A 20,753-nucleotide genomic window follows, 5' to 3' on the forward strand; every position below is an offset into this window, starting at 1 on the left:
CACTGAACTATCTTAGGGTATACTTAGGTACTCATAGGCAATTTCTACAGAGAATAGTATAGAAAACCCCATCGCCTCTTGCTCTTTGACCTTTTTGCATCATTCCTTTTTCAACAAAAACTTGCATGAAGTAACAGATCACATGACCAATACAGTTTAAGAAGTGCAAATTGAAATTGGCAAGGGCAAGAAAGGCCTTTAGCTGTCTGGAAAGGTCTAGATACACCATATGAATTATATTCCTGGTATTTATTACTTTGGGGTGGTTTTTATGTCATTTCCAGTTCAATATAACTATAGTCTTCTAACTCTGTGTCTACTTCCCCTCCAAGCAGTGAGTACTGCCTTCCTGTTTGTTTTATGGCATCTGGTTTCCAGCCATTTAAAGCCAGGCCTTGAACATTATAGACCTCAATTATTATGACAGCATTTTAATTTTTATTGGTCTCTGTGTCTTTAGTACCTTGGATATAGTTTGTATCATATGAGCAACCCAGCACAGGAAGAATACTGGTTGAAGAATAAGATTAACTTGGTTTGAGTCCTGTTTATTAGCTGTTTGACCTTTGGCAGTTGTATCACTGGCCTAAGTCTATATTCTTTCATCTCTAAGATGGAAATGTGGTTCTTGCCCCGTCCTTCTAAAGGGTCCATGTCCAGGATTCCATGCAAGTACTCTAAACATTCTCAATGGCTTTACCAAGAGTTGAGCTGCACTGGCTAGCTTTACAATTCTTTGATTTTTTTTTTATTGGATGCTTTCGTCACTTACATTTCAAATGTTATTCCCTTTCCCAGTTTCCCCTCTGGAATCCCCCTATCCAATCCCTCCTCCCCCTGATTTTATGAGAGTATTCCCCCACCCACCCACTCCCTCCCACCTCCCTGCCCTGGCATTCCCCTACACTGGTATATTGAGCCTTCACAGGGCCAAGGACCTCCCCTTTCCTTGATGCTCGATAAGGCCATCCTCTGCTTCATATGTTGCTGGAACCATGGGTTCCGCCATGTGTATTATTTGGTTGGTGGTTTAGTCTTTGGTAGCTGTGGGGAGTCTTGTTGATTGATATTGTTCTTCCTGTGGGTTACAAATCCCTTCAGCTCTTTTAGTCTTTTCTCTAACTCCTCCATATAGTTCTTAATGCAATCCCATCTTATCTCTTACATTTCAGTAGTACCCAGAGTCTAACCCCATCTCCAATGTGTATTGCATGGTGTTCTACTCATCTGGAGGATTTTCTTCTTTCATCTCTGTTAAATTCAGTAAAGAATTTAAACACCAGTTCAAAGTTCATCCCACTTGATTTCCCCTTTGTTGAGTTTTGACAACATGTAGTATTATCAATTCTTGCCTTGTGAGTTGCCTTTTATCCTTATCTTTCTCTCATAAACCTCATATTAAATCATTTTATGATACTTAACCAGTTCTCTTAACACTTAGTGAACATTTGTAAGGCCCTTTTTTTCTGTTTGCTCTGTGTTTCTGTATACCAAGTTCAGAACTCAATAATTATTAGTTAATTTACTTCAGAATTTACATGCAGACTACCTTAATGGAGACCCGTGACCTTATCTTTTTCCAGGGCTTCAAGCCCTCCTATTGTCTGCCCATTTTACCCTACTTCCTACAGAAGCACAGAAGAGACCTAGGACAGAACCACTTATGATAACTTTCTGAGGCGATGGAACTATTTCTTATCTATCTGCCCCACACAATAGTTATTCATTGTGGTTCTTGGGTGACTGAAATGTACCTTAGTGATATGAAGAACTGATTTTTTTGTTTTCTCTCTTTTTTTTTTTTTTTTTTTTTTTTTTTTTTTTTTTTGAGATAGTCTCTTTACATGTCCCTAGTTGTCCTAGAACTAGCTCTGTAAACCAGGTTGGACTCGAACTCACAGAGAGCTGCTTATCTCTGCCTCCTGAGTGCTGGGGTTAAAGCTGTGTACCACCACCACCCAGCTGAAAAACTGATTCTTTAATCTGATGCTGAAGCTTGAACTCAGAGCCTCATATCTGCTAGGCATGCACATTATCTTTCACTCAGCTACGCTTTAAACCTCTTCCATTGTTAAATTGCTTTTAATTTTAAAAGGCATGTGTAGCTAGTGGCTAATATATTGGACAAATGGCATTCTAACCTTTTAGGTCATCACATTATGAAAAATACACTTTATACTACAATCTAGTTCATGCAAATATAAGGAAGTTTTATAAAACACTATAATTGGCATACTCTAATTCCCTCTGAGCTATTCTATGTATTTCACTTCTTGTTTGTTTTGTGTGTGGGGAGCATGTGTCTCATAGGCTTTTATATATAGAAATGAGGAGAATATTTGGTGTGTCCCTTTATTGCTGTCTGTTTTATTCTCTTGAGTCAGGCTCTTTCATTTAACTTGAACTTAACTCTTTTGGCTAGGCTGACTGCCCAATGGACTCCTGGGGTCTTCCTATCTTCCCACACTGCATGCCCCCTATCTGCCATAGCCCAATTCTGAGATTACAGACAATCAAGACTATGCCTGACATTTTTTTATTGTCATAAAGGCTGGAGACTCAAACTCCGTTGCTTTTACCCACTGAATGATCTTCCCAGCTCTCAATTTTATTTATTTGTTTTTAAAGTAGGAAGTATAAAAAGGGAGAGTTATTCACTGTTGCCATACTGTGAAGTGGGAAAAAGCCATTCAACAAACCCACAAGTCTGTTGCTGGTGACCTGAAGTGAGATCAAAGTTGAAATTAATGGCCAAGACTATGTACATCTAAACAGTCCTGGTCAAGGTGTGGTCATGCTCACCAGAAGGTACTAACTACAACACACTATGTAGATACCTTCACTCTTGATGAATTGTGGCCTGAGGTTTTAAAAATATATCTACATCATAAAGTAGGAGAATATGAGGTTCAAAGAAGTATGGTCATTCCTCCGAGGTCACAGGTTAAGTACCAACAGAAATCTTCTCTCTTTGCCATGCTAGGTATAGAAAATAATGGAGACTCAGATGTAAAAAGCAGAGAACCAGTTAACATGCTATTTGTTTTGACTAGAGAGTATCAATTTCGTGGTTTCTGCATGAGTCATGAGCTCAGTATTGGAGTGTTGTTACTGCCTTAGATTTAGCTTGAGTTTTACTGTCTGATGTCACTGGTATCATAGCATGGAAGTGAAACACTTTTGACCCACTCTGTGTCTTAAAAGTAGCACCAATGTGAAACTATCCTCTGTGACTGCCTCCACTTCCCCAACAACGGGTGACTAGGAAGACTGAGTAAGAGTGAGAAAGCATGTTGTAAGAATCAAAGTCCTTCTCAGTTGTAGAAGATGGGTCTCGAGTCTTAGATTAATATACTCCACCACACATGTCTCTGCATCCATGTATTCAGTGTTCTGCCTTCTTAGTAACCAAGATAGATGGAGGCATGGGCAGAAACACTTGTTGCTTGGTCCCGATTGTCAAAAAGGTTCAGCACAGGAAAGGAGGGGAGTGAAGAGGGGACGTGGCCTGTGCAGAGACTGGGGGAGACCAGAGCAACCAATAAACCCGGGCAGAAGGAGAAGGCACATTCTAGGATGTGCCGTCCTTCTGGTGTTAGGGACTTTTCTCCTGACTTTAAGGCTTTCCTAAACAACCTGACATCTACTATGCTTCTTTTCAAAATTCCTTTGTAGGTGGGCTTCTCCTTTTGTCTCTGAACCTGGTGCCTATCCCCGTGAATCCTAGCTGTTGTGAACATGCCAAACCTATTAGCCACCAGCCCATTCCTTTATTTGTCAATGTCTCATAACTCCCACTTGAAAAACTCCAAGTGAGTTGTTTAGTCTCTCAATTTCGCCTACCCCGCCCCTACACTTAGGTGCTAGCCAAGTCCACTCAGTGTTTCCTCAACCAGGAAGTCCCTCCCTTCCACGTTACAAGCTTCTATCTTATTGCCCTTGTTCCGAGTGCGATATGACAAACAGATGGGCATTTTTTTAACTCTCTCTGCAAAAATCAGAATTTCTTGAACAACAACAAATTCATAAGTTATACTGGTAGCCCTGGTTTTATTACAATCTAAATCACTAATATTAAAGCTCAGATCACAGATTGCACATCAAGCAGCAATTCTGTCTTTATGTGTGAAAGTCATAGAATAGCTACAGAAGGGTTGAAAAGGCTGGAGACAGGTAGACAACCAGTACAGATGTAAAGACCCTTCATCCCATCTGCGGCAAGGTAAGGTACCCAGATGGAGGGCTGCTAGAGCTGAGGTGAGGGACTGCAGGGCTGAGCTGCAGTGTGTGTAAACCAGACTGCGTTGAACTATAGAGGCAAGGTTCAGGAGCACGTCTAAACAGACTAACAGATGTATGGACAGCAATTTGAATAGCCGTAGGGAACAAGCTGATCTGAAGCCCTGGGGACAGTCACGAGTTCCTGTTAGTCCCTGGATAAACAGACTGAGCAGTCAGCAGGTCTCTGGGGGTTATTGTCGAGTATTAGGCATTCTTCAGGGTCCAGGTGCAGCTAGTGTGCATGTTCTGCTGTGACTTTGGTAAGTTCTTGGGCCTAATCTTTTTCCTGATATGCTTTTAATATGCCCACGAGTTCATATAGTTCCAACTTACTAGTTTGTAAGTGTTGTACTTTCAAAAAAAAATATTAGTCTGTACTTCCTAGGTGGTGCTGGCCGGGTGATGTGGGGTCTGTGTGTACAGTGGAATCTGGAGTAATCCTGACTCTACATCTGTGCTCCAACCCAAAGCACATGCTGCCTGGAAAATGGAGTCAATCGGGACAAGGCCGCCTGGAAATCACTGTTGTGTACAATATGAAGTAACTTAGGGCAGGACACAGCTTCATCTCAGCAGCTGGGGAAGGCTTAGCTCTCCTGTCACCTTCATTAAATTTGGAAAGGTCCATCCATCCTTACTTGGGCCTGTGCTCTTTCTTTTTCTCCCTTTCTACCCCACTCTCTGTCATGTGTTCTACGTTCTGCTATTATCTGATTCCAGAGCCATCTTCCCTTGTAAATTCAAAAGCTCTGAAGGACCAATACTGTACCTTACTATTTTTTTCCCTCATGTCTAGCACACAGTAGGTACCCTATAAAGTTTGTGTAATGAACTATCAGTAGCTTTTCAGGTGTGTGTATGTGTTTTCTTCAGCCAATGGTTTGGTTTTAAAGATGTGACCTACCAGTGCTGTATTAAATACACATGTATTGCAGTGCAGGCTGATTTGGAAGCAGCAGTCCTTGCTTTGAGTTAGGAAGGAAACCCACAGGGAGCTAACCTCTATTACAAATTTCTCATGGCCCTGAGCGTCTGTGGCCTTTTAACTCTACTTTAAAGAGCTGGTGGCATTTTTCTTTAACACAAGGTTCACAGAATCTTGAAGCCTTGTTTTGTAAATGTCTTTGTTAAATTCTGTGTGTGTGTGTGTGTATCTTATTTTTCAAGGCTTGTTTTTTCGCTTACTTGCAATTTTCAAAAATAACCCTGAGAAAACATAGTCAATCCTTGGGGAAAGTGTGACATCAGCAAAAATGGCAGTGCAAGGGCCTCTGAATAGTCACTCCTTAATGGCAGTGAAAAACAAAAACAAAAACAACAACAGACAGTATGTGTCAGAATTCCATAAATATAAAGGCTTGTGCCCAACACAGGGGCCTTGTATCTAAGCAAACAAGCAACATGTTGGGAAGAAGTTTTTTTTTCTGTGTTTTTAACTTGTCCCCTATCACCTTTGGACTTGTACTTCGTAGCTATAATATCCTTGAAAACAACACTTCTAGTCACAGAAAATCCAGCTACCGAGCAGCCACTGTGGCCTCTTTATAGTTTCAGTGGCCGAGACATATCTCCAGGTCATCTGTCTAGTTGTTCCTTGGAAGGCCCCACTTATAAGTCTTATGTATTTGACACTGACTGTGGGTTGCATAATGTCTTTTACCCAGGGTATTGGTTTGTAAACCATTAGACACAACTTCTCAGTTGCCTGAAGCAGTAGCCAATCTTTCAAGGTAACTAACCAGAAAATATCCAAGGGGGGGAAAACAGAGACAAGACATCTCGAGGATTTCTAAAATCTTGAGATAGTCCCAAGAATCTAGAAAACACTTGCATACACAAGGCTGTTGCATTTCCAAGGCTGTGCGCATGTTCAGGGCACATGATCCTCACTCTTGAGTTTTAGCAAGCAGAAAATCTCCTGGCTGGATTGGAGGCAAAGACATGCCCCAACATGTATACGGAGCCCCTTGCATTAGGATGGGAAGCATTTTGGTTCCAGAAGTTAAAGGAGATCCTGGTTTAATCATTAAACTAACTCAGTAGAGACATCAGTACAATAACTATTCTAACATAATATGTAACAAGGTAGAGTTTAGTTTTCCTTAGGCTGAGTAGCAGTTAATTTTGGACAACCAAACTGAAGGTTTGTATCTCTGCCTTTGAACAGCCTAAAAGAACAGGACTTTATAAGCTTGCTACTTGATTGTTAAATTTGAAAGGCTAGTCAAATGTAGTTTGTGGGGCGAGAAGAACTAAAGGGGTTTCTGTTAGTCTGAAGTGATTGTGTCAGAAAGGAGAGTTGTTTTTTTGTCACCACCTTAACCACTTCTCATGTGGCTTTGTCTTTTGCCTCAGTTCTGGTGTTGGACCTATTCTCTTCCCAGATACTCTTACAACATAGTGACACTGCCACTCTCATCTTCTGAGTGTTCTATATGTGTGGCCTTGTTTCTGGACTTACTGAGGACAGACATACTGCATTCTGGGAGTCTTCTAAGAGGAGAAAGGATACAAATAGAAGCTATAATGATCTTCTTGCATGCCTAGCACAGCTTGAGAATAGGCAAAGAGCCAGAGTCAAATTCTTTGGCTACCATTTTATTCAGAGCCATCCTAAATGAAGCAGGGCAGTTGTCACAGACTTTAAAGGGCTGTACCAAATTGACCAGATAGCTGGACAATGACTCATGGTGGCAGGGTTGGCAATAGAGGAATCGTTTTCTTCAGCCTGTACTAAAAACAGATCTATGCATACATGCTGTACATTTATCTAGTGTCAACTTACCAGGGTGTGTGCAAAGCTATCACTTTCCCACGTTCCTCTCCAGTTACTTAAACATCTTTTCTTATTGTTGACGAGCACTGAGTGTACATTTCCACTTGGTTTCTCCTGCCTGTGATGGGTCGAGGGTGGGGTGGAAAGGTACACCGTGTGATATGCCCTGCGTCTGTCACCCACCACCTCCTGGGAAGAGCTTGACCCGAATGGTCATTTTTAGCCTGGTATTTCCTGTGTGTGGGCCAGGGCCTGAGGCCAGAGACAGAGAGGTTAAGAGAGCACAGGTTTTCTTGCAGAATGCTCTCTGGGGAATGAGATAGCCATCTTCTGTCTAACTTCTTTAAATTTGAAACACTACAGAGACTGTAATCTTAGTAATGAAAACAAACAAAAGGAGAAAGGCTACTTAAATTCCCAAAAGACAAGGATTCTGTGATATGTTTCAAGAACATAACACCAACTTAGCTCTGTTTCTAAAAGTAATTGCATGGATTATGACTTCAACCTCCAACAAAAATTCTTTGAGCAGAGACACCTGCTTTCATGTTTGGCAAGAACTTCTTTATACTTAGTAACATTTATTTCTATGAAGACAACGTGGTTCTTTCTAATTTAGAAAACAAATCCCAAACAGTCTGGCCTTTCAAGTGACTTAAACATATCCCACAGTGCTGCTCACATAGGAAAATACACCCATGGGATGCTTGGGGACTGATTTATGAGAGCCCTTGCAGCTACTGGCAGCTGAACAAAAGGGCCCTATTCTCTCTCAGATTCTTCTTGGAAAGGGGCTAGGAGCTTTCAAAATTAAGAGATGGGCTAGGTTGAGTGCCTTTGTGTTCAACTTACAATGTATTTTCTCATGCAAATACATACATAAAATTGTGAAGTATAACTATCAACTTCATGTTTATGGTTACAGATCAAAACAAATTTTGACATGCTAGCTTCGAAACTGGTTTACTAACTATATCATTGTTATCATCTCTGAAGAAAGTTACTTAGACATAATTTTGAGGCAGGACCTCTGTCTTCAATTGTTAGCAGACCTGTTCCTCCCTCCCACAAAAGTGAGCATGATCTTCAATACCTCTCAGATCACAGGGCTGTATATTCTGAAAGTATAGCCTGAGAACTAATGGGATTCCTATTTCCCTTGAATTGAGAGATAACTATAGCTGAATAGAACAGGGAAACTGGCTTTTGGTGCTCGCATTCACCACACTCAGCAATCATGTGTCTGAAGGAGGTGGGTTGTCAATGAACCAGTTCTTTAGCAAACACCAACAGTGTCTCTTATGATCGAATCTAGTTTTATGTGTCTGTCCACCTGGGGTTATGGTCAGATCTTAAACTTTCAGTCTTGAAAGATTTGCCCACACTTGAGAGAGCAGCTGTAAGTCCTAGCTTGTGGTTTCCTCTTTTGACTAACTGGTTATAAAATGTAGTTCCTGTGACCACCACTGTCCCCCATTTCTCCCCACCTGTGGGTTAATCATTTGCAAGGCTTGCTCACAGAGCTCTGGGAAGTACTTACTGACATTTACTCATTTATTTAAAAAAAAAAAACATTGCGAAGGATGCAAGTAAACACTCAAGCAGAAGATATGGATGGGAGGTAAAAGATGAAACACTTCTTTTCCTTCTGTAGGTACTATTTGCTAGACATATGCAGAAGTCCACAAACTTCGGCATCAGGGAATGTTTTATAGAAGTTTCATGGTGTAGGCTTGAGCTATTTTTTATTCCATTTCTAAAGTCTTCCCTTCCTGCAGAAGAGGGTTGGAATGAAGTTTCCACACTTTTAATTGTTGTTCAGTTTTACAGGTGTCTAGCCACATCTGAGTGCTCACCAGGAGCAGCCCTTTCAGAATAGGAGATACTCTTATCACCCAGGAAATTCCAAGAGATTTTGACCTTCGAGTCTGGAACTAGGGTCAAAGAGCAAATAGTAGAACAACAACAACAAAAAGATATGTCTGACATCCTGGTGCTCAGGAAATTCACAGGGATCTTCAGGGCCATGTGCCAGAAAATGAGGATATATGCTCTATTTATGATAACATGTTCTATTTATGATCAGCCTCAAGAGCCTTCTTTGTATAAGCCATTATGTAAGTAAGGTAGAAAGTTAAAGCACTGTAAAAATACCTAGTCTTCTAGCTACAAAGTTATCATCCTTACAATTACACATTCTCCAGCCTTGACATGGCTTCCTTCAAGGCATTGACTGCTAGAAACTTCACCATATAAACCTTGAAATATTTTCATGTAACCAGACAAGAGCCAAGTATGCCAATATTACCCTCTTAGCTTGGTCTATTTTTATGGGGAGAAGCTACCTAAGGGGCTGTTTATGAAGAAGGCCTGTGAAAGGGGAGTTATTTTTTTTCAGGATAAATAGATTATATATTTTCTTTTCTTCTTTCTCTCTTACAACTTTATTTTAAAAAAGAGGAATATATATACAGGTTTTGAAAGGCATTTTGGCATAACACTATATGAATATTTTTGTCAGTACTTAATTCTTTTAGAGGTTTGATAGCATGCATTGAAATCCCACTAGTTACCATAAGCATAAAGTACATGTAGGACAGAATATAACATGGAAACAGTTTTCTTGGTGAGTATAGATTAAGCATAATGATCTGTGAATACCAAAAACAAGGCTATTTATTATCATACCTCTTGGATTATTAGTGATTTAAGGTCCAGGTGTACCACACTCTGAGAGGATGGCTATACATTTTTTTTCCTAAGAAGGACTGAGGCTTTCATTTTTTTTTTTTTTTTTTGGCCTTTGTTTTTCTTGAGCTTCATATGGCCTGTGAGTTGTTTCTGGGGTGTTGAGAGCTTTCTGGGGTTAGTATCCAATTATCAGTGACTGCATATTATGTCTGTTCTTTTGTGACTGGGTTATCTCACTCAGGATGATATTCTCTAGATGCATCCATTTTCTTAAGAATTTTATAGAGTCATTGTTTCTGGTAGCTGAGTAGTATTCCATTGTGTAAATATACCACAATTTTTGTATCCATTCGTCTACTGAAGGACATCTGGGTTGAAAGGGGAGTTTTAAAGTATATCTGGGCATGTAGATTTTCAGATGTCATTTTAAGTGGGACCATGAAAAAAAAGGTCAAAGGAAGTATGAAGAGCTTGGAAGGTGGCTCAGTCAATAAAGCGCTGGCTGTGCACCCACTTATTTAAATATTTAAATATCTATGGTTAAATATTCAAATATATTCAAATAGTCATTTATCGTCAACCTGATGACATTTTTACTTTCAGAGCAAAGGCAGAAGTCAGAAATCCCAGGAGTAAGTCCTAGGTCTGAAATTATCCTTATGTGTCTTCATTTTCCTTTAGTTATGTCCAAGTATGAAAACCAGATTATTATTTTCACTGACTACCTAGAAGAATTCCCGGATACAGATGAGCTGGTATGGATCCTGGGGAAGCAACATCTCCTTAAGACGGGTAAGCCTGGTGGCACTGCTCTGGGAGGACCCAGCTAACTTGGATGCCAGGGGCTAAGAGTTTCTCATTTTCCTTCTTGGGCTGACAGAATGTTGTCTTCATAAAGGCTGATGCTACTGTGAGACAGATTCCTGAGTAGCAAATGAAAGCTTGCTTGTTTCACAGTTTCTCCAAGACCCTGAGAAACCTTAGCAGGGCATTTACATGATATGAGTTTTTGTTTGTACATTTTCCAAAAGCAACGCACCTTTATTCTTTTCTGTAAAGAAGGCCCATCCCCATTCTAGGGGACATAGGATTCAAAACCTTGCAATCATTCTTGGTATTACTCACCAGTATCTAGTCATTGGGCTATACAGCTCTTATTCTTACCATGCCCTTGTGTGTCTTCCACATAAGCCACAGCAGTCAGAAGTAGTATCAGACACAAAGAATCTGTTTTAGGATCTTCTAATAATCGCAGTGTCCTAGTTCATTCTGGTTTTGTACAGAACTTCTATCTACTTGCAGTAGATAGAAAGGAGGTCTGAGTTTCCCCACTTCCACAGCATTCTAAAACAGTAGAAGAGACCCAGTGCTCTGAAACCACAAAGGACTCTCCAGCTACCAAAAGCCTGTGCTAGGATGGATTACTTCCCAAGAAGAGATCCTCAGAAACCCTTAGCATAGAGTAAGGGGAGGAAGGGGACCAAAGGGCAGGAGCAGGGCCCAAGCATTTTTTTTTTTGAAGAATTGTGAATGGTGAGAAGATCTTATTTGTTTAATGCTAACTTGAGGAAGGGGCTTTTTCTTTCTAAACCTTCTTTCTCTAGGACTTAAAGTGAAGGGGTCAAGGAGAACCATTTCAGGTGTTACTTTCCAAACAAGGGTGCCGCATATGCCTTTATTCAGATACTAATTTGCAGTTGTCTCTCCTCCCCTTGTTTTTGAGAAAGGGTTGTACTATATACCTCAAGCTTACCTGTATTTCTAGAGCTCACTATGTAGACCAGATTGGCCTCAAATACACAGCAGTCCTCTTGCTTCAGCCTCCAAAATGTTGAGATTTGCAGGCAATTAACACCATGCTCAGCTGGGAAATGTCTTTCAAACTAATTTTTCTTGTTTTTTGCATTCCTTCTTAGCACAGAGCTAAGTTAGAAGGCAAAAGTGACCTGTGTAAACTTTTAAAGGGACCGATAAATAATAATGGCAACATTTGGCACAGACTTACTGCATACTAGATATCAACTAAGTGCTTTAGAAATGTATATGTATGCATATATTAACTTTATATGGATGATCTTGTTTAATACTATAGCTCAATAAAGTAGGTATTGCTACTCCTCATTTTATAGATGAGAGAACAGAAGCTTAGAAAACTTGAGTAATACGTTTCTGTACATGGTAAGTAGCAGAGTCTGAGTTCAATCCCAAGTTAAGTCCCACCCCACTATGGTCTGGCCTTGCTATTGTAATTCTATTGTCTTGGGCTCTTGAGTACTAAGATTATAAGAATGTGCCACCACACTCTTGTTCTGGGGCTGAGGCTCGATTTGTAGAGTACCTAGCACGCACCAAGTATCTCTAGTAGCCCACACACGGCAACTGGTGGCCATGCCTGTTATCTCAACATGAGAAGGTAGACACAGAGAAATCAGAAATTCAAGATCATCCTCTGAAATTTTGAGGCCAGCCTAGGATATATGACACCTCTCTGGCCTTCCTGCCACACAAGAGAAGAGAATCCTTATTCTTTTTATAAACGTTGTTTATTTAATTTATGTATTTGCATGTTTTGCCTGCATTCAGTTCTGTGAACCAGATGGGCAGAAGGTGGCATTAGATGCCCTGGAACTGGAGCTTCAGGAGGTTGTAGGCCACCATATGGGTGCTGGAAATCGAACCCACATTTTCTGGGAGAACAGACAGTTCTCATAACCACTGAGCTATTTTTCCAGGCCCAGGAACTCTTACTCTTGAACAGTATACATCTTCCTAAATGGGGGTTAGGTGCTGGGGACAACAACATGAAAGAAAATACATACAGCTCCATTTTTCCATTTCCTCAAAGAGACAGAATTAGAAACTATTGGTAAAGTCTGGATTTCACTTTCACTTTCAAAAACACAATAACTATAGATTCCACACTGAATATACATATGCAAATGGTATTGAGAAGAGGAAGAGAGATGACTAGAAAAGACCGAACCAGATCCAAGTATGGGAGGAAATGAAGAAGCCATAATTGTAGTGATTGGGGGGACTTTATATCATAGAATAAAAGAACTATGCTTTGAAAAGATATGCAAGATATTTGTGATATTATACATTCATTTATAGGACATGGTACTATGGATAAAGTTCTTATACAGTTAGCAGGAACATTTATTTCCTTCTTTTATAACTATAGATAAAGTTTTAAAACAGCAGGGACATTTCATTTTTAGTTAAATGTATTCATTTTCACCCTTGCTCCTGCACATGAACTTCCTTCAAGCATATAAAGCCCCAGTTTTAGATAATAGGTAGTGGGTACTGACATTATTATCATTAAGGTTGGAGATGATTACCTTAGTGGGTTATCTAAGAGAATTGCTTTTCCTATTTCTTGTCACTTGGGCATGATTTTAGTGGTAATACCTGTCAGGATCCTGAAAATGATGGAGATCAAGGAGACAGAAAATATTATCATTAGAGTAGCTCTGGTCAAAGTGAAGGTAAAGGGAAGTATTGAAATTACTAGACTCAAATGAGGTTAGGTTTCCTGTGAATGTTCATAGTCCTGTAACAATCTATTTGATCGACTGAAAACAAGGATGCTGCTGGCATAGAAGTCAAATGTAGGCATTGTTTTTAAGATGAGATATGGCGATTTAATTTTAACTTTACATTTAATTACAGAAAAATCTAAGCTGTTGTCTGATATAAGTGCTCGTCTATGGTTTACATACAGAAGAAAGTTTTCACCGATTGGTAGGTATATCATTTGTTGTGCTGTGCCTTTTCCTTGTAGATAGCTTGCCTGAGGTTATCAATGACATCACAGAAACCTCAGAATTACAGCTCACTGTGGCAAGGAATTTGATTTAGGGGAACAGGTAAGTTTAACATTTCATCCAAAAGTGTCATTGTGGAAGTGGCCCATCACCGGTGAATCCATGCTGTTGTAATATCGCCCCCACCAGTTGTTCTTGCAGCAGATGATATTACCATTTTAAAGAAAAAAATAAAATAATCATTAATTGGGTTTCTTAGTCAGGGTTTCTATCCCTGCACAAAACACTATGACCAAGAAGCAAGTTGGGGAGGAAATGGTTTATTCAACTTACACTTCCACACTGCTGTTCATTACCAGAGGAAGTCAGGACTGGAACTCAAGCAGGTCAGGAAGCAGGAGTTGATGCAGAGGCCATGGAGGGAGGGATGTCACTTACTGGCTTGCTTCCCATGGCTTGCTCAGCCTGCTTTTTTATAGAACCCAGGTCTACGAGCCCAGGGATGGCACCACCCACAGTGGGCTGGGCCCTCCCCCCTTGATCACTAGTTGAGAAAATGCCTTACAGCTGGATCTCATGGAGGCATTTCCTCAGCTGAGGCTCCTTTCTCTGTGATAATTCCAGCTTGTGTCAAGTTGACACAAAATCAGCCAGTACATTCGGCAATCTAGGTATTAAATTATCTTCCATTGCTACATGGCACCGTGTGACTATTAAAGAGTCTTGGTCCTTGAAGGAAGGAAAATAATTCCTTCTGTTTTTTATTTCCTTATGAAATGAGAGCACTTTGACATTTCCAACATAAATGAAGAAATATTTCCTTAGAATTTATTCTAGTCTGTTCCTAGCTGCCATTTGGGAAAAAGGAAAAGAGAATTCAATAAGTTAAATGAATTTGCTCCATCTGAGAGATTTGTAAAATGTGTGTGAGCAGTGCAGCCAACCCCCTAGGGTCATGGAAAGAAGGAAGGTATCTACACGTGGTAAAAGTTACTCTCTTAAAAAGAAACTTGTCTGATCAATTTTGATACAGGGTTGGATCTTGTAATTGGAGTGAAATTTACCTTCCCATGATGGGCCAAACCTGAAGTTCACGCAAACGTTTTCTTTGCTCTTCAAGCAGTAGTAACACAAAAGAACTAGTCCTCTTAATTTCTAAACTGTGAATGTTCCCTTGCGGAAGAGATCTTTCCAGAGCTGAGCAATGTATCTGAGTCAACTCTCACATGTTTTGGTAATAGCTGATCTGGCTGTATGTGGTGTATACCTCACCCTGCCTTTTCTGTACTAATCTGACCTTTAATCCGTGCATTAGTAAGAACCTGAATGCTCTCCTTCCAGCTCACAAATCTAGTCCCTTAGTCTTTATATGGCATTGCTCCTTCAGTCCCTATGACAAAGAGATCAGAATGAGGGAGATTAACTTGGCCCACTTTTTTTTTTCAAGAGCAATGACCTCTTTGAAATTAGACTTCTGAGATCATACCTCTAGAATAATTTTCTATTTCTGAGTTGGAAAAGAAAATCGATACCTGATTATGTTGGTCCTTTTTGAATAGGACCCTAGTAGAGCTCATTCTGGCCACAAAATGATGACTTCACATCAAATCATAAAAGGGAACCTATTTTCTTATTATTAGCTGAATTTCTATAGTTTAAAGATATACTATATTTCTAACATTTCATAGCATTTTACTAAGACCAAACTCATAATACCCAAGTATCCTGGATGGGTTCCAGAACTGCTAGATATTTCCTCATTTAATTCTTACAGTGCCCACTGATAGTAAGGAGAGTGTGTGTTTAGATTGTATAACTACATATTAGTCTTCTTCCTAATCATGGTTCTATCATCTATTTGTTGTTGTTTTAAACTTCATTAAGTACCTTTATGGGAGTCAAGAGCTTTTCATATGTCTTTGATCATTTTGATGTCCACACTTGGTGGCAGTATTTGTGCTTTAGCCAAGGTACTTTGCTTGTTGATAGTCATACATAGTTATAGGTAGTCACTTACCAAAATAGAACATGTTCTGCAATCTCCAAGCAAGAAACCTAAGGGGTGTGCGTGTTCAGTTCATCTGTTGGCTTTGTCTTTGGCTGTAGAACCTGTTTCCACTGATTCAGTATTACCTTCACACATTCCATTCCTATCTCCAAACCCTATATGAGCTTTAAATACATTTATTGTGTCTCTTTTCAGAGTTCATGTATATATGTGTATGTTTGTAGTTTCAAATATGCTGATGACTGAAAAAAAGATTAACTTAAGGAACATATTTTCATGCTCATCTATTTTGCCAACAGGAGGAACAGGCCCTTCATCTGATGCTGGCTGGGGATGTATGCTGCGCTGTGGGCAGATGATGCTGGCTCAAGCCCTCATCTGTAGACACCTGGGAAGGGGTGAGTTCCATTTACTCTATGTCTATGGTTTCAGAGACATATGCTATACTACTTATTGCCATCAGTTTAAGAACAGTCAGTAACAAAACTACAGATCCTGAATTGCTTTTTAACAGCTCAAGTAATGGGCTTACAAGCCAACCAAGCCCATCACGAGAGGGAAATAGCTGAAATTTCCTCATGCAAGAGTTATTTTCCTGGGACAGAATTAACCTGGGGAGATGTATCATTTAGAATTTCCATTTTTGTTATTCTTTGGATGGGTCTTTTAAAATGTCAGATAAAAAAGCTATGGCCCTAACCTGGGCATGGTAGTACATAACTTTTTTTAATCCCAGTACTCAAGAGGCAGAGGTAGCTAAATCTCTATGTGTTTAGGGCCAGTCTGTTCAACTATTGAATTGTCCTCCAGGACTTTGTAGAGAGACCCTGTCTCAAAACAAAACAAACAAAACAAAACTCTGTCGCCATGGTGGCTTATACCCATAATCCCATCACTTAGAAGGCTAAGGCAAGAGCACTGCTGTGAGTTTGAGACTAACCTGGCCTGCATACTAAGTTTCCAACCAGACTGGGCTACAGAACAAGACCTGCTTCAATAAACAAAACAAAAACAAAACAAACAAAACAAAACATAACAAACAAAATAAAACGAAGAGATAACAACAACACAGGAAGAAGGGTGTGGTGAGCAGTCTGCTTCTTGATTCTTTTTAAAAATATCCATGAGGCTCAGGATGTGAGTAAAGGAAGTGTTTAATAAGGAAGCTACTGCTATTTTGGTTTGGTTGACTACATCCATTTGATATTGAAGACATCCTTAAATGAGCTTCCTTAGGAGGTAGTTTCATTAGTTAAGAAGCTTCTGGTAATTCATGTTTTTGTGTTCTCTGCATGGACCGCTGTGGGATGACATTGGATGGACATCTGTCCATATATTCCAGTATAAGTCCACTTTCCTATACTATTAGGCAGCTGACCTTGCTGGCTGTTGTTAATCTCACTGTGCAGAATCACAGGTCCTGTGCTAGATTTTAGCGAGGATCTGGAATGGGCTGGGGAGTTTTAGATCTTATTTCTTTCCTTCCAGAGTTTGGGATAGTCTGTGCTTGCTTTCCCTGTGTTCTGCCATAATTTCTAGCTCACAGATGAGAAAATGAGGTTCATGGCAGTGAAGTGATTTGTCCAGGCTGAAGCACTGCAGATGTAAGAATGCTGATGCTCTAACTCTGTATCCACAAAGTATTATACATACTTCTTAATCTAGATGTATTATTGTTTTAAGGGATAAATCTGCATCTTATTAGCATAAATTAATTGAACAGAGTAGTGAGTTTTATTGTGAAATTTCCATACATTGTATAGATTTCAATTACATATATAGCCCAAGTGGGCCTAGAACTAATCTTGTAACCCAAATTGTCACCAAGTTAATTCATGATCCTTCTGCCTCTATCCTCACCCTAGAGCATTGATATTATAGGCCTGTACCACCATGTCTGGCTGTTTTTATGTGTTAAAGTATGTGTGTGTGTGTGTGTGTGTGTGTGTGTGTGTGTGTGTGTGTGTGTAGGCCAGAGGTTAACATACCTCCTTTAAATCCCTTTCCACCTTATTTTTGAGAGAAGGTCACTTAGTGACCCTGGAACTTCCTGATTTTGCTATACTGGCTGTCCACTAAGCCCCAGGGATCCTTCTGTTATTGTTTCTCTAGCACTGGATTATAGGTGCATATTACAACCACACTGAGTATTTTACATTGCTGCCAGGTTTCCATTCTATGGTCCTCATGTTAGCAAGCATTTTTCCAACCAAAATCATCTTTCTTCTGTTTTGTTTTGTGGAAAGAAAGGTCTTACTGTATATAGCATAGTTTAATCCTGAACTTCAAATATAGTCTAGGCTGGCCTTGAGCTTGAAATGATCCTGCCTCAGCCTCCTCAATGCTGGAATTATAGTATTTTGACTTTCTTTTCTTAGTATACAATTTTAAAAATACACTTCCTTAGTGATGAATTGTCTATATTATTTTCACATAGACTCTTGTGTGTTGGAATAGCACTGTCCCTCATGAGATCCATTGGTAATGTTGCCAGAATGTAAAGACAAAAGCCATTGCTGTTTGTGTCGAGATAAGACACTATGGCATCTGAGTTATAAGCCTCTTGGTGTGTCTGCTAGGAAGTACCTGTATAATACTGTTGTTAGGTAACCCTTATCCAGCTCCTGCCACTGGGGCAAGCTCATTCTCTGCTTAGCTTTATCTTTACCTTTTCGATTTCCTGTACACACCAGACAAGTGATTTACCGTGTTGCTACATCCCCCAGCCCTGGCTTTTACTCCATACCCACCAAATCTGTAGAAGTTGACAACTTTTCAGCATCTGCTATCTATATGAAGGATACTTAGGAACAAATGTACCTTAGCATTCCTGCCTTCTAGATGTAGCTCTCGTTTTTCTTCTAACTTATTGCCTGGTCATAAGCAGTTGTGGTTGATTTTAATCCTTTTTTTATCCTTCCCCTCCCCCACAAAAGATTGGAACTGGGAGAGACAGAAAGAACAACCCAAAGAATACCAAAGGATACTGCAGTGTTTCCTAGATAGAAAAGACTGTTGCTATTCAATCCATCAGATGGGTAAGATCATCAGTTTTCTAGTTTCAAAGTAATGCCTATGACCTTGTTCTTCCCCTTACTTATATATGGCTGCACTAAGTTGTCCGTCTACTTTTTTCCTCAAGGGAAAAAAATCAGGAGTCTGTGGCTCATGAAGGATATTTTACTAACATGTAAATTTTTCCACATAAAACAGCGCAAATGGGTGTAGGAGAAGGGAAATCGATTGGCGAATGGTTTGGACCAAATACCGTTGCACAGGTGATCAAGTAAGTCAGCGTCTGGCATCTGCTTGTTCTACTTGCTCCTTATGCTTCCATCCCCAGCTAGCTAAGCGTCCCATCAGCTTAAGTATGCTTGCAATCCTTCCCTTCCTGCTAAGCCATCAACCATCTCTACCATTGTGTTCCCATCCTCGTTTGATGTGGGTAATCGTAGAACTCTGTCAAGATATATCAGCGCAACAATCACTGGTGACTGTATATGTGCCTATACTCCTGGACTCTGTTTCTCTTTCTCACCCTACAGATGGATGCTCATGTGCCAGGAAACCATCACCCTGGGGGTCTTTTGAATTTAAAAGCTTCATACTAAGTGGTAGAGGCTTCACTAACTTAGGCAAGAAATAGACTCTGATCCTGTGTAATATTAAAGTCCTGATTGATGGGCCAGCAAGACAGCTCAGTGGGTAAAGGTGCTTGCTGCCAATCCTGATGAGCTGAGTTTGATCCATGGTGGAAGGAAAGAACCAACCCATACACATTGTTCTCTAACCTTCACACATAAAACATAGCACTACTGCCCCGTAATTAAAATATGCTTCTTTAAACCTCACTAATCCATTTAGCATTTATTGGGTGCCTTTACTATATAAAGTACTGGGAATACAGAAATAAGAGAGACACAGTCATTGCCTTAAGGAATTTGCAGTCTATTAGAGCATAAGACTCTCAAGGGAGTCTTGGAATCAGTTTGTCATCTGTTAGTAGGTTTTAGGTGATACTTTCATTTTTTTTTTACATTCTATAATTTGTCTTCTAGCACAAGAGATGAAGTGAGAGGTCAGGTTATAAATGGGGTTAGTGCTTATATCTTCAAGCCATCTTATCTCATGTAGTTCTCTCCTTTCTAACAATCTGCCAGTGAAGGAAAACTCTCTGAAGGCAGAGACTGTATTTATCTTGTTGCAGTTGCCTATAAAACTGCCTACTATGTGTAAGTACCCAGTAAGTGCTCAATGAATAAATGGAATTGGCAACCAGAACCTGGGCTAGATGTAGGGGCCAGAAGAAGGAGACCATTAGGACTCTTTTGCTATATCATATTTCAGTTTCTGGGTATTATGGCTCCATATAAAGTAGAAACGTGGCTATTTGTCTCAATGGTTAACCAGTTTTCAGTGAATAGCATGTTTGGAGATGTGCACATGAGGTGAGTAGCCTGGATTTCCTGAGACCCAGGGAAAATTTGTATCTTGGCTTTATTCCCTGCTACCAGTACAACTTCACTGAGACCACTTTCCTGCTTTAGTCAGAGTACCTTCTGGGCCTCATTGCCCCTGATTACGAGGAACTGGCCATATTTCCGAAGTGCAGTAGGAAAAACTGCGTACAAGAATGTATAAAACATTAGAGTGACCAAGGCGCAAATATTGTTTGAAGTAGAATTTATTTTCTTCTTTCTTCTGCATTTTGGGGTTTCTATTGTAAACAAATGGAAGCCCCTTTTTGATTATTTAAATCAGCATATCATGACATTTGTGATCAAAGTGTTCTTACGAGTTTCCTTTCCTCTGTCTCCTCACCCCTGGTTATTGTTCTCTCCTCCTGATAGCCTGGGCCTGAAGATCCTTTTCCTCTTGTATGCCCCATGTGTCCTTTGGCCCACCCTCATTCACCTTCATCTTTATAAGAATTTAAGTGTGTTTATATTTGTTATGATTGCCTTTGATAATAAGAACACATACATTCTTCAGCACAGTAAAAGACAGATAACTTACATCCTGGTAGACCTATCATAATGTAAAAATATTCTCAATCACAATGTCTTTACTGTATCTATACTACTGAACATTGCAGCTCAACAAACAAGCAGTTTCCCCCGATGATCAGCTGGCTGATTGGAGCTGAAGTACTCTGCAATTGCTCAACATCACCAGAGAGTGATGTGTGTGTGTGTGTGTGACTTACTGTGTGTGACTACCCTAGGAA

The 20,753-nt window shown here is 40.0% G+C and overlaps 1 protein-coding gene across 1 annotated transcript in view; it reads left to right on the forward strand.

Moving 5' to 3' along the window:
- ATG4A (autophagy related 4A cysteine peptidase) overlaps positions 1-20,753 on the forward strand; it is a 51,177-nt gene that overhangs the window by 18,735 nt on the left and 11,689 nt on the right. The window contains exons 2-6 of the mRNA XM_080909620.1: positions 10,430-10,540; positions 13,424-13,495; positions 15,826-15,924; positions 18,463-18,564; positions 18,740-18,812. Coding sequence (XP_080765746.1) covers positions 10,430-10,540; positions 13,424-13,495; positions 15,826-15,924; positions 18,463-18,564; positions 18,740-18,812 — 457 coding nt within the window. The remainder of the gene's footprint in view (positions 1-10,429; positions 10,541-13,423; positions 13,496-15,825; positions 15,925-18,462; positions 18,565-18,739; positions 18,813-20,753) is intronic.

The sequence above is a fragment of the Micromys minutus genome (genome assembly GCF_963924665.1).
Source record: "Micromys minutus genome assembly, chromosome: X".
Classification (NCBI taxonomy): Eukaryota; Metazoa; Chordata; class Mammalia; order Rodentia; family Muridae; genus Micromys; species Micromys minutus.